The 19,060-nt window shown below is 38.9% G+C and overlaps 1 protein-coding gene across 2 annotated transcripts; it reads right to left on the minus strand.

Annotated features, from left to right (window-relative positions):
* Positions 1–322: 322 nt before the first annotated feature.
* Positions 323–18,575, minus strand: LOC146570194 (ceramide kinase-like). Of its 2 annotated transcripts, XM_085283082.1 has the most exons (14): positions 18,228–18,575; positions 13,254–13,292; positions 10,163–10,303; positions 9,942–10,064; positions 9,701–9,826; positions 9,542–9,608; positions 8,709–8,854; positions 7,567–7,641; positions 7,039–7,191; positions 6,697–6,802; positions 6,289–6,368; positions 5,226–5,431; positions 4,902–5,122; positions 323–4,811 (listed from the first exon to the last, which is right to left on the minus strand). In XM_085283082.1, exons 1-14 carry the CDS (start codon positions 18,361–18,363, stop codon positions 4,724–4,726), a joined length of 1,707 nt encoding a protein of 568 aa, XP_085139208.1. In that variant the 5' UTR covers positions 18,364–18,575; the 3' UTR covers positions 323–4,723. The 2 variants fall into 2 exon arrangements, with proteins under 2 accessions (XP_085139208.1, XP_085139209.1); XM_085283083.1 differs by lacking the exon at positions 13,254–13,292.
* Between the last annotated feature and the right edge of the window lie 485 nt (positions 18,576–19,060).

Consider the following 19,060-nt stretch of genomic DNA (forward strand, 5'->3'; position numbering starts at 1 on the left):
GTAAATCACTTTGCAACAGATTCCTGGCTTAAAAAGTGCCACACAAATAAATTTTACGTACCATTATGAACAAAACAGTTTCATAATATTTCACATAGAATAGCCATACTTTTTTTTTTTATTATTTGGTTGCAATATTAGAGTAATGCGTTGCTCAAAAACACAGGGATGCTTTTTTTCAGGTTAACTATGGGTGACTGGCTCTACACACACAGGTTGTGCTGACCCTGACAGCACACTCTCCTCTACACGTCTATATGATCAGCCATGTTAATTCTGATTTGTTTCCTAGAGGCCGAGACAAACTGCATAACTCTGAACATGAAGTGTTGAAAATATTTTATTTGTTGATAATGCAACAGCTACAGCAGAAGGTATAAATTACAGCTCAGATTACAGCTAGAGGTCGACTGATTCACCAGATCAAACTAGTGTTCAGTGTCAGATTGAACTACAGTGTTGGAGATTATATTAATAATAATTAGTAAGCAGGAGAGCCTTTAAATGAAACAGTGCTTCACATAACTGGAACAGGGCTGGTTAAAAGAATGCTCAAAATAGACTCAGTGATATGAAAAGAATGGACACTTAGTTTTTATACACTATTAATCAGAAAAGTAAATACGATTAATAAGTGCTAAAAATACTGCTTGCAGTTCATTCTACATGTTTAACAACACTATGACATGGTTACATCTGCCTCTATAGATTCAAATATAATCACTTTCTCTGGAACTCCCAGTTACATCACCATTTTATTTTTCTTTGCAACATGTTGATCATCATGCAACTATTACATGACATGTAAATGAATTTTAAGCTTTTAATAGTATTCAATGACAGACACAAAGCAAAACATGCACTGATGACCTGATGTCTTCATCAAAGGCATCAACAAAAAAGAAAGAAATGCAACACATGTATTCCAGATAGATACTTGTGAAATCTATCTGCACCAACAATGCATCCTCCACTACTGGTTTGTTGATGAGTCAGAGGTTTCACACACAGCTTCTTGACCCCATTCAGGTATTTTTTTTTTTAAATGCACTGATTGTATTCACAACTGTCTTTGTGCATACCCCACTAAGCCCAAATTAGCAAGTGTGAGTACTACTAAGTCGACAGATAAAGTCCTATGATTACAGATTCAGTGCTCACTACCTAACAAAGCCTTTCCGGGGTGATTTCTCTCACTGTGTTTGCAGTGTAATCCAGCATTGTGCTAGGTTGGACAGTTTTGCTACATTGCTCGTTAAAAACTATGCTTGCAAGACTAGCTACTATGGCTGGCTAACTATGTGTTAGCAGTAAGCTCAGCGGCTATAGTATCAATCCAGTACTTTCAATTAATGAAAACAAGCAAATTAATTTACCAATTTCTACTTTGACTAATAAATAAAGCTATAATTATGGAACACATTTTAATAGTTGGCTAAATGCAAATATATATTTGTTTCGGTCATCAGTCGACCTCTGTGGATAAGTTTTAATGTATTTGGTTGGTGGCTTTTTTAAGGGGGTGTTACAGCAGAGTGACTATTGATTTATACAACTTTAAAAGCTAAATCAGGATGTGAAAGGCAGCTCAGCTGAAGGTCTTCAGAGGTCTATTTAATTCCAGTTAACACAGGCCTGTCCTTAGAACCCAGTTTACCAGCTTTCCTAAATCATGGATGTTATCCCATGTATTTTGGTTGGTTTCAAAGGTTGTGGAGCTCTGAAGACCTGTGGCCTGAGTTACATCTATCACAGACACAGACAAACTGCTACATCAGTGAACCCCTGCTGGTATTCGGTCCGATTAACAAGAATAAATCTGAAAGCTGATTGGTAGGTGTTGCAGTTTATCATCAGCTGCTACTGGGTCCCTTCTCCATCAGTTTGAGTCCAGCTCAACATGGGTGGAAAGGAAACAGGTGCACTGGTAAACATACAAACACCATCTACAGTCTGAGATTCCAGTGCTGATGCTCATCTTCCTTTCTCTGTTAAATTTCCACGTTACTGATTCAAACAGTTATTCTCTGGGACGATCATGATGATTCAATACAATAATAACAGAAATATGTCTATATAAGAATTAGGCAGACCTCTCTTGAAACCTCACAAAGAATTTCACCATGAAGATGGCTAACATAACAGTTAAGGCTGCTACATTTCTTCATTTTCTACATCGATAAATCTTGTGCACACAGTGAGCAGTGGCTACAGAGGCCTTTGGGCTACGACATGCTCAGCGATGTTTGCTGAAGGTTTCTAGAAATGAAAGAGACTGGTGTGTGAATGTTCTCTCTTTGTGGCCAAATTGAACTTTACAAAGAAGTTTTCTTCAACACAGCCACAGTTTAGAAAAACAAAACCATTTCTCACAGTAAGTAGAGCATTTAACCACAATTTTATTTACCAAGAAAACTCAAGTATGTGTGGATTAAACACTTACAGCCTTCCCTTTCTTTAGGGAAAGTTTTTGTTGCAGTGTTTCCCTAACCTTTTCACCTGTGATGCTGTGAAAGAAGACACTCTTAACGAAATACCCCTTTGCCAGTATTCCAAAGATTGTGCGTTTCTATTAGGCAGTGTCTAACAGCAATTCAGATTTTTCTTAGGCATAAATTCTGTCTGGAATTATTTCATGTTCCTGCACTTCAGGAACAGAAGTTTTTACAGAGCAGATTTCATCTGTGACATTGACTAGTAATGCTGACATCAGAGCTTTAGCATATCATCTAAAGCAGGGTTGCAACGGCTCATACACACTTTAAACTAACTGAACCCATAGAGTTGAGCACAGGGTGCTTAGGTAGTATAGAAATGGGAGTTTGGCCTTCATAGAGCCTCTCACAGGTTAAACGCAGCACCTAAGATGAGTCCGACCTTCATACAATATCAATACGGGACTCCAGTAATGCTGTTGTGACTTTCAATGGGAACATACTACAGAGAGTATTGCAGGAGATTAATCCCTGTAGCTTTGGACTATGTGTTTCATCCACATGACATTGTTTTTTAGCTGTCTGCATTCTTTTGGCCATTTAATGTCTCACTGTGAGGAACAGCTTTGAAAAAAACAAAACAAAAAAACCCAACATAAAATAAAAACAAAAAACTGCAATGGCTATAAAATGTTTTTTTGACTTTTGGAAGGTTCAGATGACCATCTTGAGATTTTGATGAAGCAATATTAACTTGACAAAAGAATTCAAAATGATGCTTTACTACAGAAAAACTGATTTTACAGCTACAGCTTGAGCTCACATATCACAGACATTACAGATTATTGTACAGTTAGTGTGTAAAACTGCTGTTAAAGCATCATGTTTTTTTCTTTCTTTGTGTCTGTACTCAGACTGAGTTGCATATTCAGCAGAAATGGAAGATAAAAAGGATTTATTTGTGCGCTGCTCAGTTTACCCAGCCATGACCAGCTTGACTGAAATGAGACTGAAAAGTATCTTTGAGAATTTTTTTTCTTATTTTCTGATAATTAAAAAGAGTGAAAAAATGATTGCAAAGCTACGACTGAGCTCGAGTCTCACAGAAAAAAGTAAGGAACCAAAGAGACAACTCTGATGGACTTGTTTGAGAAGCTGAATGCGTCCCATTGCAGTGAACGCTGTGATTGATAGATGAAAAGTTGGAGCTGTGGAAACAAGTCTCATCAGAATTATTTTCTGTAAATACTCACCCAATCTCCTTCAACCTTTAATGAATGAGCTAAAACCCCTATTGATCAGATGACTCTGGGAATGATTGTAGGGTGTCTGGCATGTAACAGTTAATTCCGAACATCTGAAACTGAGAAAGAAGACCATAACAAGAGCAAGATATTGAAACACTTGTGACAGATCAAAATCAAAGCCCAAATGTTTGAACAGTTTAACTAGCTTAAGAGTTGGAGCTTTGACTGAAAACGATTAGGAACAGTACCCATGACTGGTCAAAACAGATAGAAGATGGAAACGAGACTGGACAACGATTTGTCACAAAACAAACACCAATAATGATAAAACAAGTTAGCATTACTTGTGATTAACACATGTTTCAGCATCAAAGGTGAAGCTGAACACATATCAATCATAACAAGTCCAGATTAAAAAAAAACAAGTCAGTGAGAGAGTCAAATCTGAGTTGATAAGTAAAACAATGAGACAAACAACAAAGAAAGAATGAAATCAAATCAAAACAAGTCTGAGTTAAGAGAAAATAAGACTGGCATAGTGGGTCAGGACCTCACTATTACAGGACTCAAGAACTACAGGACAATTTAGGCTGTGCAGACATGGACACGTTCATTGTTTGAGTCTTGGTTTCTTTGGTTTTGAGTTCACTCTAAAACTGTGCAAGTCTCAGCTTCAAGCCTGAGTTCAATATTAAATAAATTTGGTACCAAACACCCAACAACCATTCCAACCAAATACCAACAGTCATCTAGCAAAAAATCCAAAATCTGAGGTTGATGTTTTACTTTCTGCATCTAGAGTTTCATCAGTTTTAGCATCACTTCCCACCTGTGAGGAAATCACCTTAAATCCTCAGACCTGGAAAGTAAAATTTCATTTCTGACTACGCTGATGACATTTGTTGAGTAACAATGTAACTTAGCCAGTTGAGTTTTCAAGTGAAAGATGTGATGAGCATCACATGATGGAGGTGGTAGCAGTGCTTTAGGCGGCGGCCATAATCAGATGGCTCCAATGCCTGGGGACAGACTGGTGGAGATCTATATTGCACAGGGGTTGGAGAGATCCTCAAACACTGGCAGTTCTTCAATCCCTCGAGCAAACAGCTTGATCAACTGGCCGTGCACTCTGAGAAAACAGCAGAAGTTGTTTTTAAAGAGAAAACTTAAACCAAGTTTTGATATTTGTAAGGAAGAAGATCCCACAGGGTCGTCATACCTGACGTCAATGCCTGTGTGGGTCAGGATCTCGCCATCGCAGTTCCAGCTGCTGTAGGCGGGTGCACAGCCACAAGCTGGGTGGTCTTTGCAGATCTGGCTGAAGATCTGCCGCTTGCTATTCTCATGCAAGTCCAACTCCAGGTCCGAGTCGCTTTGGCAGTGACGTGGCATGAAACGAAAACGCCTCACTCGATGGACCTCAATGAAGGTAAGGTCAAACTGATTGAGAGAAATAAGTATTTAGTTGTGGACCAAAATGTCCAAAGAATATCAATAAAAACATGTTTTTTTGTTTTTGTTTTAATTTAGACTGGAAATATACCTGGTCATCTTTGCTGGTGTGTCGTAGGAGGTGTCTAAGGAAGTTGAAACGGGAACATTTTCGGACGAGGATGAGGTCTGTGGTGCCGTCAGCCAGGTGGGCAGCAGGCGAGAGGCCTTTAGGGCTGCGAGGACAAGCACAGCTCATGCTGGCAGCGTTTATAGCGAGGAACTTTCCTCGAATCGTCCTCCACTCGCCACTACTCTCTGGATGAAAAACAAAAGAAAACAGACAGATTTGACTTTACTTGTTACTGCTGCCAAAACAGTTTTCACTCTGTGCCAAAAGTTTGCACATTATTCATTATAAACATACAAAACAAAACAAAAAGTTCCATTCACTACATTCAGTCCAATGTTTCTCACATAATGAATTTACTGCAGGTTGCATCACTACAGTTGTGCTCAGGAGTTTACACACACTTTGGGATTAATGGTTTCTTTGAACTGTTCTTTTTCCAACCTTAAATAACTAAAAAAAAAAAAAAAAAGGATTAAATGCACAAGGTTAAATTTATTTGGAATTTTCTTTTGTCTACACAGGCTCAAATATATACATACACTTACTTAAATCTTTGCATCTATTATCTAAATCTATTAACTTCTTATTAGTGATTATGATTGACTACAACTGGTAGTTTCTGTCACAGCTCTCAGAACAATGGGCACTCGGTGAAGATCGAGAGGTTCAGGTTTAAAGTTTAGGCTCAGTGAATTTGCTGTGAACAAGAGCCAAAATAAACTTGGAGAACCTTGAAGTCAACTTGGACAATAACTTCTCAAAGTGTTCAGAAATAATATGTTGGTATTAGGTTTGGTATGGAATTCAATAAAAACTAGAAAAACAAAGCCAGCTGATGTCTACCAAGACTACAGAACAGCCATGGGTGGATGGACACGGTTTTATCATTTTTCAGGAAGTGTTACATATTTGTCTTTATTTCACAAATATAAATATTTTCTGAGATTTAACAAGAAAGAAACATGACAAAGCCAGACGAGGAGATTTAGGAATGGAGTAATGTTCAGTGAGTAAGACCATTAGAAACTGTTTTTGGACTGACCAGAGTCTGATGCTTCATCCATCTCATACTTCTCGCTTCTCTCTGAATTTAGCTGTCCATTGTGCTGACAAATTACACACCTGGAGATTTACAGAGAAACCAGCGTTACTTAAATGATGCAATGAACAAGGACTTTAATGAGAAGCCATTTTACATTTAACCTCAGAAGGTTATCACTTTAATTTATATGACTGCGTTTGGTTGCAACATAAACCAAACGCTTCAGCTGCAAAACTGAAAGTCAGATAGCCAAAGAGTTAATAAACTAGAATAGGATTTATAAAATGTTTTGGTTGTAACTGAGGTCACAGGTTTATGATCAGCTCTAAAATTCCAATAAATTCAAAAGAGTATTTATATATTTAAAGAAAAAAGGGAAACAAGTTGATACATGTTTGGATCTCTCACCCAGATCGACACCTGGTCGCGTCTCGTGGCGTTCCTATGATACCTTTGGCTGGCAGGTAGGACACTGTTCCTTCGTAGTAATGATGAGTCAGGAACATCTTCAGACCTGCAGACCATTACCAAAAAAAGAAATTCTGATGAATAATGCACACGTGCAAGCAAATGAAAATGACTGGAAGGACTGTGGTAGGCTGATGTGACTGAGCGGTGACATAAAAACAACCTCTCTTTGCTAATATTTTGAGTACCGGGCCTCTCTGACAAATCAGACATCAATAAATTTCTCTGCTTTATCTGTAAAACATTATAGATAAAATTAAAGGATATTATATATTTTCCCACCTGAGAAGTCATATCTTGCAGGCCCCATCCATCTCTTCCTCTCGCTGTCTGATAGCACATCGCCATAAAAACCATATCCAAGCAGCGACACAGAGTATCGCAGGAACATGTTGTTGTGATGAACTGAGCACACATCCAGCGGCTGAGAGTCTCCTGCACACAGATATTAAAAAAAATGGTATGTTTGCCATTTTTGAAGAAAGACAAGCAGACACGTACACTGAGAATTTAAAACAAACCAAGCTGTGGTTTGTTTTACATTTTAAAATAAGTTCAGTTAAATGTATCAAATATTCTATTAAACTGTATCAAATTCTCACTTCTAATACCAATGTTTGACATTGAAGTCTACATTAACGCTTGCTTTCTCAGCAAAATAGTTAGATATTACCCCAGGAGTGTTTGTCCTTTTTTTTTTTTTTTTTTTTTAAATAGTTTCCATGTTAACATTAACTTTAGACTTCAGAAAGGTTATGTTGCTGGAATGGATATTATGACCGCTGATGTCATAGAGATGATGTGACTGACCCACAATGATGTGTAGTGCAGAGGTCACGGGGTCATTTGTGCCCACAGAAGCAAAGCAGATGCAGTCTGTGGAACCTGAAACAGACAGAAGAAACAATGAGCTGAAAGAACACAAACACCATCTGCTAACAGTTTACTAGTGTAGAACATTCCAGTGAAAAGAGGACGGTCATCACCGATTCTGATTATTTTCTTAAACCTTTACAATGTGATTTTACATTGTAAAAGCACTGCTGCTCCTGTTGTGCACACACAAACACCTGCAACCATTAATTGCCCAGGTGTGCGGTTTCACTTTTGTATCTGCACAGAGGAATAATGTCCCCCAGGTGACTCTGTGTGTATTTATAAGCACAGCAGCAGAAAACACCAAGGACACAAACCAGCACAACTGAGAAATGAGGTCACAGTGACTGCCTGTATTTATACTTACATACTTATTGGCTCTCACCTGTCATTAAAAGCTAGATTACCTCTATCACTGTCCAGGTCAGCAGCTAAAACTGTCTTTCTAAATCAGGAAGAAGTCTGGCTATTTTTCACTCGGGATGTTTTATATATAGCAACAATGCTATTTATGTCTTAAAGAGGGAAGAGCTGAGAAAATCAGTTGAAGCATTGATGTGAGGCTTTCATACAAATAATAGAAGGAAATATTATTTACAGACAAAGATAGAAAACCTTCCAAACAATTTGGTCTTTCTTTTCACGCTCTGTCTTTGTAGGTGTCTATTCTACAAGTATTGTATGTACTTTTTATTTATAGCAGTTGTTTGTGATGAAGTACCAGAGTTTGTGCTGATAAGAAGATGCTCTTCATATAGGTTAAGGACAGTTTAAAAACTAGACAAGGAGAGACCAAAGTGATTTGTTAGCTGGCAAAACAGCAGACTCCAGAGAGCTGGAGGTTTCTGGAACAATACAGCAGGCGCTAGAGTCTGTTAGTTCAATAAATAATCCCTTGAGGCTTGGAAAACCTTTACATAAGTCTTTGGCGCCAAAGAAACCATGTAATGGTTCCAACCTGCTGAAGTACACCTGTGACACAGTGCTACACCTTTAGGATGAAGTCAGAGTTACCTACATTTTTGCTGTAATCCAACACAAAAAGAAAAGCAGTGATATTTCTCTGAGTTTCAGACCTGCAGGAATGATTCCGATGCGTAGGGAGCATGGAGACAGTGCCTCCTCTGGACTGTTTGGATCTACGCCGCAGTCGATCTGTGTTCTCCAGATCAGTCCGTGGATGATCTCACTAAACATGCCGTCCCCTCCAACGCACACCACACTAAGCAAGGGTCACAGTGGAATATTAGCATCGACAATCTCTCCGTGACCTTTTCTAAAAGATCACATGTATAAATGTTGTGTGAAAAACACACAGATATTTTCTGTGGTGATTTATTTCGGGAAGCTCAGGGATTTTTTACTGTCCTACATGTACAATCAGATCTATGAGCATTTGCATAACACCACCAACAGTTGATGCAGTACTTTTAGTAAACCTGCTGAATTAAAGCTGAAAGTCTGGTTGAAAATCATCATCATGTGTAATTGTCCAAAAAGTTTATGAATCTGAATTATGTTGTGCTCGGCTTCTTTTTTATAGCATTTAAGTAATTAATCTTCACTGTACAGGGTGAATCACAAAGAATCTTCCTTTTTCAAAGTGGTTGCATTCTAACGCGTAATGTTACAAGGTGCGGGTTTGTGAGTTTCAGGTGGTTGCTGGTAGGCAGAATAACAACAGCAATGGCTGCAGTGACTCCAGGTATGCTCACAAAACTGTGGGACGAGTTTGACAATTGCTTGGACATATGCCAAGTATCTGGAGGACTACAATCTTGTTTTGTATGTAAACTATTAAAAACCCTTACTTCAAGCTTCTTTGTCCAGTCTTTTGAAATCTGATGATTGTTTTTGACACACTCTGTAGCTTATGGGTGAACTTCTATTATGGACAAACAAAACTCACCCATCAAATTTCTTCAACTCTGCCTCCATCTTCAAGTGATCTCTGGCGTGATTGGCGTACTCTGTCACTATGACAACAAACACACAGATTCTCAGTGTGTTACATGTATAATTCTGACACAGGAAGTTGGAGACTGGGTGGTGAGTGACTTGGACGTACCAATAACACTGGTGGAGATTCCAGCCTGTGTGAACAGGGGGGCAACTTTCTGCTCGTAGATCCGTTTTCCCTGACGCTTCCCACCATATGGATTTATGTAAACCAGCAGATGTTTTGGTCTGCTGGCTGTTGACACAAATAACAACAACAACAACAACAACAACAACAGAAACTATGTCACAAATAGTTTGTGGAAGCGGCATGAGTTATTCAGACAGAGTGGGTTTTTGTAAAATCATACTGTTACTGGCGAGCTGCTCTCTGATGCTGCTGACCCAGTGCTGACACACCGCCTCATCCGAACAAGTGAAGGTGACTTCAGCACACCGCCAGCGGTGCTGCCGACACCTCTCCACGTACAACACTAAAACAGATACAAGTTAAAAAAAAATACTTATTTAATAATCAGCCATCTTTGATTGCCAAGGTGCTAGAGTGCAGATCATGCAGTGTTTGGATTACCTGTGAAGGCCTGCCTGCAGTCCTTTCCCTCTCTTTCTCTGATCTTTTTCCAGCTGCCATCGTCTCTTTGTCTGCTGCCATTCTCCTCCTCTTCCTCTCTGACAGAGATGATCTCTGACACTGGGACACTGTGACAGACACCTGAACAACACACAGATGCACACAAAGCAGTTAGTGTCGCCAACCAGCAGCCAGCTCTCAAATTTCAGAGCCTTCTGGCAGCATGTGAAGGCACCACCAGGGGTATTGTTGCTTTTGGCCTTATTTTCTAGAATGAGGTCATGATGATGTGAAACAAGTCCACATATTTAGAGTGATGCAGCAAGTTTAGCAATACTCCAGTGTGACATGACCCACATATTGGCATTGTCATCTTTCGGATTCACTTCTGACTCACTTATCTGTATCTGCAGCTCACATCACAATCACTCTTCTGCTATTCTGTCTCCACATGAAGGAACCTACGGCACATTTTCATCTTCAAATGGTTTTAATCTTAATTCTGACTTCATGAATAACAAATAAGACTGAGTGAGACCTTGGCTCCATTTCAAACACTACTGTATCACTGGGCTGTGATCATTTCCACAAACGTTCAATTCATTTTCAATAATAATCATCATGAACTCCAACACAAAGCTTTGTAAAAATCCCTGTTTACTATATTTATATTTTATTTACAAAACACAAAAAAAACAACCCCAAAATCAGCTTTTCACCATTTCAAAACAGCATTATAGCCAGAAGTAGCATATTTTTAAAAATACATTCATAAACTTTAAATATCAGGGGTGTCATCAAGATCTGTGACTTTGCCAATAACAAAAAAAAAAAAAATTTGACCTGATTTAAATTCCCCCCTCAGGGTCAGCTCCTTGTGCATCTCAGGACTGATTCCATTGTTACTGACTTTTTTTATATTCACTCCGTGGAAGTCCTATTGTGACAATTTTCTATGTTTGATGAAGTTATAGGGAGCCACATCTTCATGTTGAGTGAAGACTGTGTTGGTGAATAACAATTCTGAAACCAGAGCTGGAGCTGTTAATTGGAAATACTTTATCAGGAGAAGAACCACACTCCATGCACTTCTCTGGTCATATTTCTCCTTCTGTTGGTCAACCTCTGCCAAAGCAATGAGGAGCCATTGATAATTCTTAATGAGGCTTTCCTCTAATCTAGTTTGTTGCTTTATTATTAACAAAAATCGACCTACATCACATTTAGGATTAGGGTCCTTGCCATAGAATGTCTGGTTAAGGCATGATAATTTAGAGAAAGCTGAATATTTAAAAAGAAAAAAAATTCTCCTTTTTTGCCATTCATGCCATTTAAAGAAATACCCAGGTGTTAACCAAAAGTGTGTTTTAAATATCAAGGGATGATTGGTGTTTGGAAGAACTGTTACACTGCTGCTACTGTGATCACTAAATGTTTTCCCTCAAATGCCTCGGGACTTTAAAACTGAACCCCGCATCGAGAGGGGAGCAGCCATGGTGAATGGTGGTTCTCCTTCTGGTCTCATTTCTCACCCGATCCACGATCTGCTGACTTTGAGAGTGTGTGTATTATTCCACTGAAAACTAACTTTTGGAGGGTGGGCTGCAGTCACCCTCCAAAACTTTGCTCATCGGTGATGACCCATGATGAGAAAAACACGGTCAGTTTGACACAGAAGTTGATGTTAGCTTGGTAATAAATGAGAAATACGTACACACACTCCAGCAATTCAGAACAGGACTTCCATGAAGCACTGGAAGCAATCCAGAAAAGGACAAGGAGATGATGTTTAATGAGACAGTGGCTAAATTTAGTTCAGTTAAGGTTTTCCTTGTTATGAGCAGAATCACAATACTTTTTGTTTTCACCATGTACTTTTGATCTATACTATACTGCCAAAAGTATTCGATCTTCTGCCTTCACACACAATAGGATTTGAGTGACTACCCACACTTAATCCATAAGGTTTAATATATTGTTGAGCCACCCTTTGCAGCTATCACAGCTTCAACTCTTCTCATAAAAGCTTTCTGCAAATTTTATGAGTGGGTTCGTGTGAATTTTTGACCATTCTTCCAGAAACAACTTTGTTATGTCAGACACTGATATCGGACGAGAAGGCCTGGCTCAGTCTCCATTCTAATTCCTCCCAAAAGACACTGCAAAAAGATCTCTGCACACTATGCACCCCAGCATCAGCTAACCCCGCTCTGTGAGTTCGTGTTGCCAGTACTTTGTAGCTGAGGTGCTGTCATTCCCAATCACTTCCAATTTGTTATAACACCACTAAAAATTGATTGTTGAATATTTAGTAGAGATGAAATTTCACGACTGGACTTATTGCATAGTTGGTATCCTATCACAGTACTATGTTGGAATTCACTGAGCTCCTGTGAGCGACCCATTCTTTCAGATGTTTCTAGAAGCACTCTGCATGCCTAGGAGCTTGATTTTATACACCTGTGGTTATGGAAGTGATTGGAACACTTGAATTTGATGAGTTGGATGGGTGATGAATACTTTTGGAAATATAGTGTATGTCTTCATCTTACTCTAAGAAAGAAAAAGAGGAATATCAGACTATTCCTCTACATAACACTTGACCAAAGAGTGTTTTCTTGAAGCCAGGAGCATGTTTATCTCCCATATAAAGAAACTTAAGCAAACTACAGTAGGTCAGCTAAATTAGTGGAACTACAAAGCCAAACTACACATCGAACACTGACACAAGAGCTACAGGGAGGGCAACATGTTTCTGTTGGATCTGTTATTGATGAACAGACTGAACACAGCATTAAACTGACACGTTTTACTCCTAAACATGTGGTTTATTCCAAAACATGACTTCTGACGGTAAAGGTTATTTCATGAAACTGAGATTATTTAATTACTCTAATGTTAGGTTAGGAGGTTGCTTTGTTTTTATTTTTCATCATTTTGGAATAAAACCACTTATTTAAATTGGAACAACACAAACAGACCTCACACTTCAGCCATCAAACCCAGAAACATGTACTAACAGCAGAACCACTAAACCTCCACACAATGGGGTGGAGGTGGCCCACTGCATTGTGGGAACTAAATCTCCTACCTGGATCAGGTCGACGAGGAAACAAAGGAACACAAAATCCTGCAGGAAAACCATACAGGTAACACTGTAATTAGCAGATAGAGAGTAAGTTAACCTGAAAAATGTAACTTTGGTTTCAGATCAACAAGTGCCTAAATGAATGAGGATACTAAGTCACCTTTTAACTTTATAGTCTACATGTTTTTAAATCAGCCTTCCTTTCTGGCTACTACAGGTGGGGGTGAAGAAAATTTTTTTTTAATTAAGTATTTCAGTATTTTCCACGGCAACATCGCATCAATATAGGGACAATACAGAGATCAAGTTTGCATGGACTGCAAATAAAAACTGAACTTTTTAGTTACAATAAAAAACTCAGCTGCTTCTTCAGTCCACCAGATTGTGCTGTCGGCTTTTTCTTGTGAGGTAAACTGAAATGTGGGGCAAAGCTGGTATTGAAAGAAATCAGAAAATGCCATCTGTGTCTAAATCAAAAATGGACTTGAATTGAGAATTGACAGCTCCTTTCGCACCTTACCATGATGGAAGACTGATAGCCAAAGACGACAAAGCTAACATCACATGCACTTAAAGGAAAACACATCAGACACTGAAGACAATTTGTTACCTCCCAGTTCTTTCCACAGACACAGTCTGGATCAGAGAAGTGATGCATAAAGCTGAGGAACGTTTGAGTACAGCTGAAAGGATAGCAGCTCATCATCTCAGAGGACAACTGCTGACTGCTGTCTTACATACACAATACCTGTACACTATGTGCACGCTAGTCTACACATTTGCATTAAAAATGAATTGGAATAGACTGTAATACAAACAGTTTAGTCTGTCAGGTGCATGCAACATGACAGGTTTTAATGACACTGTCGATCAGTCTGTATGCTTCACAATGCAATACTCAGCATATTGCAAACACACAATAATCTCACAAATCATAATCAATTTTTCAGTATGTGAAGAACCCACACAAGCACTGGGAAAGAATGCAAACTCAGTGTGGAGTTTACAACTTCCTCCCGCAGTGCGAAGACATGCGTGTTAATGGCGATTCTAAAATGGCTATAGGTGTGAATGGCAAACTGTCCAGGGTGGACCCCTCCTATGGGTATAAGCTGAAGTTGGATGGATGGATGGATGGATGGCATTGTATTATGGGCTCTCTGGTGAGTCAGATCTCTACATAGAGTTCCTTCAGCCTAATTTACTCAGAGCACTTAATCTATAGGTCACACATCGTCAGGTATAAAGATGCATTTACACCATATTTCATGCCTACTCATAGTTACTCATAGATTTCTTTTTCTTTTAAAATGCTGTTCTGCTGGTATGTCTTCATGTCTATGATTAGTCATATGCTGCAAACTACCTCTTTTATGGCCACGTGCTTTTAGCTACACTGGAAAAAACCCTGGGTTGACTTACTGAGTTGATAAGAAGCTACATGTGACTGCTTAGCAGGACTGCTGATTCTAAGATGAGCGAAGCCAGATAAGGAAAAAGATATCCTGGGCATGGTGAACTTGCTTTATAATACAGGCGTTAGGGGGATATTACAAGCTACAGTTATATTCTTAATATTCACTATACTGTTCACCCATTCAGTTCTTAAATTCAAATATCTCATTGTGCACACTTTGTAAATAATGCTGCACTGTATTCAGTGTTGGGGAGTAACGGAATACATGTACCGCCGTTACATATTTAAAATACAAAATATGAGTAACTGTATTCCGTTACAGTTACCGTTTAAAAAGGTGGTATTCAGAATACAGTTACTTTGTTGAAATAAATGGATTACACGGCACGGTCTTTTCCTGTTTCATATATTAGGCTATGCTCTCTCTATTTTTGGTAATTCCACACCAGAGGAAAAACAAACAAAACGCGGCTCTAATGCCTGTGTGTCAATCTCACGGCCCATGTCACCTCTATTTGTGGCCCGCAGAATGATGCGAAGAAATATTTTTTAAAAATTATTGACAAAAATTATTTAATAAGAAGGCAATAGGCAGAGTGTTACAGGCATAGCCCTAAAGAATGTAGCCTCATGGGCAGTGTAGTCCGTGCTGCAGGGAGAATGGACTGCCGTTATGCGTCTGTGAGCGCGAGGGAGGGAGAAAAAGGAGAGTGGAAAAGTACGAGTTGTCACCAACCAGAAACGGGAGCTGGAAGCATGTAAATATATAATAATAACCACTGCAGCCAAAAAGAGTGCCTGACGAGCCCAGTTGTAAGTAAGCTATTAAGACTCGACTGTACACTGTGTTCGTGTTTTCCTCTGAAACAATAAGTTCCGTTGGAGCAGTCTTTCAACACCTCTCTCTGTCTCTCGCTAGCAAAGTTGACCCAGACAACAAAGTTTAGCGTTTCAACACCCCCAGCAGCAGACAGACAGAAACTAGGACACATAAAAAATTCACAACTGAAATACAAAACACATGCTGGTGTGTGTTTCAGTTTTACACACACAGCTGTTGTCACCATGACACTGGAAACAACTGAACCCTGACCAACTCGGATGAAACAGAAGAGAAGTAACCTGCTGACAAACAAACACTGTCACGCACCTCCTGCAGTAACAGTTGGGATCATTTTAACAGGCAGTGTGAGGTGAGTCATTGATGATCCACCAGAGATGTCCAACTCTTTAGTTAAAATTTTAAAGATTCAAGTTCTTTGGTGTAAAAAGCAAAGCTTGCCTCCATGCCTCAATGTGCATTTCAACCTGTTGAAAAGTTGCATTAAAACAGGAAAAAGAAACCTTTCATCACAAAGAGGTAGAAGAAGAAGAAAAAAGGATAAATAAACCTCACATGAGAAGCGCAAACAATGGCTCCCGTGGAGAAAGTTCATCGTTTTAACGCTTGATTTTACTCCTCTATAAAGCCGTAAGCATAGACTGTCTATAAAACATGAAAATAGCCACTGTAACTGACTTAATGTTCTGTTAACCATGATATAAAAATAGTGAATGAGCTTCATAAAGTGAAGGAGCTGAGAGATATTCATCCACAGACTTCTGTACAAGTATGTTATACTTCTTCCTACTCCATTTCAGACCTAATAATTGTCATTTCATGTCATTTAGACTTTGTTTTATTTTATTTTATTTTTTGTTCTATCTGAGCACATACGTGTGTGTATTTACATATATATTCGTATTTGTAAATGCAAGTATGTGTACTGGTGTATATATTGTTTTTTTCTGTATATGTCTGAAATAAAGATACAATACAATACAACACAACAAGAGTCTCCCCCTGCTGGCTATTAGAAAGTATTACGCTCACTTTTGAGATGTTGAAGCTATAGACATCTACACTCTGGAGATGAGTAAAAAAAACAAAAAAAGTGTATAAACAAACAATAGTTATGAACATTACAGTAGTTTACTGCCCCCAAGTGGCAGTAAATGGCAAAAACATGTAGACTATCAAACTGAAACCTTAACACAGAGTACACAGGGAGGTTAACAACAAATGCAAACCACAAATTTGGCTTATTTTGATATTTTAACTCCCAAAACAAAATAAAACTCAGGATTAGATTAAGATATATTGAGGTGAATGACTGTGGTAGTCTCTACTGAGGTTTTAACTGGATTCTAACAGAGACTAAAACACTTCTGTTCACCATGATCATCTCAAATGATTCATCATTAATGTGTTCATGTATTAGACAATGTGACTGTCCACGAATAGTACATATTATCAATCTTTGTTATGTTCAATGATACAGGTTTACACTACAAAAGGTTTGTGTTAGCAGACAAATACTGTAAAACAGTCTGTCCTGACTCCATGGTATTTACATAAAGCAATGATTACATCCCTGACCGGGGCAGTGATGCATATCAGACGATTAGCAAGAGCCACCCAGCTTTACAGTTATACTGATCTGAATATGTCACTGATAATGTTAAATTAGAATTAAAGTATTAAGAAATATAAAACTATAAAACCTTTGTTTATGAAACGTTATTTTTTTTTTTTTTTTATTTATTTGTTGTGCTCACACTGAAGGGTACATCTACATTTCAAATGACAACACAATGATCGGGTGATCGATTCGTAATATGTTACAGTCACAAATCAACAACAGAGAAGTAATTAAGTACATGAGGTTAGCCAGTAACCTTTAACACAAACTCAGTGTGACCATGTTATTCAACACACACTGGTTCATATGTAAACCAGTTAATTTGGGACTGATGGTGTGAGAGAAATGTGAGTAGGGGGCTCGCTTTCACATCTGGAGATTTTGTACTTACTTTGAGTACTCTTTTTGATACTGCTGTGGCATTTAAGTGCAGTATCCTTCTTTAAAATCTCGTAGTGGAAACTGTTAACAAGTCTCTGTATTCGATAAACTTCCTATGTAACAATCCCATAACTTTCAGATGAAAACTTATAAAAATGTTACAGATTTTACAGCAAAACATCAAGTAGCCAGTTCCATTCAAACATAGCATATGTTTTTAAGGAAGTGGACGTGTCCAAAACGGATTTAAAATAAAGTGAATGGTGCAATTGCCTTCGTCAGCTGGACACAATGGCTCACAAACAAAAGCACGTCTACTGAATAAATAAATCACTCAACCCTCTGCTACTTGAAAAACTGTGATTTTTCATTATGTTGTTTGTGGTTAAAATATTCTAAAATTATGTATGAGGTTTGGTGTGTTTGTTCGTCCCTGCAGCTTGCAGCCTCAGTGACCTCCACTGTCAGACTGGATGATGAGTGTTATATAACCGGATGTATCATATCTCATATGGTCCTACAGTCCGGATACATTGTGCTCAGAGCGGAAAGTTAACGGCATGATATCCACAGGTCCAAACACTGCTGTGTGTCCCCTTTCACGTTTTCTCTGAGTTCTTTGTTTATCACACAGGATGTCGCGGTGCGCTTAAAGGCCAACAGAGAGATATATTAAGACACATAGACAAAGGCAGACACATTAATCACGGATCTTACTGGGTCTGAACGGGTGGTACACGGGACTAGAGGTCCGTCTCTTCCAGATGAGCAGTGACCGGCTCAGGCTTACATCGTACGCGGCATTTCTGACGCGGAGCTCCGACTGCAGCAGCAGCCTACCCGGCCTCTCCATTGGCGTTTAGCCGTCTTGCTCCGTCCTTTAGCCGGATGAGGAGGCAGCAGCACTCCGAGTACGGTTACCTTTCCCCGGGCATGTTGTCTGTGAGTTTCCCTTAGAGGCCCCGAACCTCGAAAATAAGTACTTTTTTTTAAACGACGGGGATTTCTGTTACTGTATACCCATGTAACGGACTCCAAGTCGGTACAATTTTCTGGCTGATAGCGGTTTCTCACCGGATATAGGAGGGGCTTTGTGGTGCATTCAGGTGCCTTCAGAAAACCCGATCTACGTGTTTCGTAATTCAAATATTTTGGCAATGAACCGCATTGAACTGTCCAAATTGAATATACAGTTTAGATGCTCAAAGTTAAACCGTCCTGGAAACCTTGTCTCTGTTTTGATTGTTTTTCAGGACGAAGTGCGAAACAATTAATGAAGCTGATATAAACAACTTTTCCCCCAGAATTTTGGAAAAGACGCCCACCCAAGTGTCCCTAATCCTCTTCAGTACAAAGTCCCCATTTAGAGCACTTGATGTTTTGGCCCCTCAAACCAGAAATACAAAAATTCCTCCCTGTGGTCCTCACACTTGAACTTTAAAATCCCACATACCCTTCAGACTGCGATCCCTCCCTATAACTGAATTCCCTTTGAAAGTTCAATGATAATGTGTCATTTATAGCTTTGTAGATTATCTGAATTGTTTAAA

This window comes from Mchenga conophoros, linkage group LG7 (assembly GCF_057382185.1).
Source record: "Mchenga conophoros isolate Kocher_MC1m ecotype Shallow Benthic linkage group LG7, M_conophoros_male_GT1.1, whole genome shotgun sequence".
Taxonomy (NCBI): domain Eukaryota; kingdom Metazoa; phylum Chordata; class Actinopteri; order Cichliformes; family Cichlidae; genus Mchenga; species Mchenga conophoros.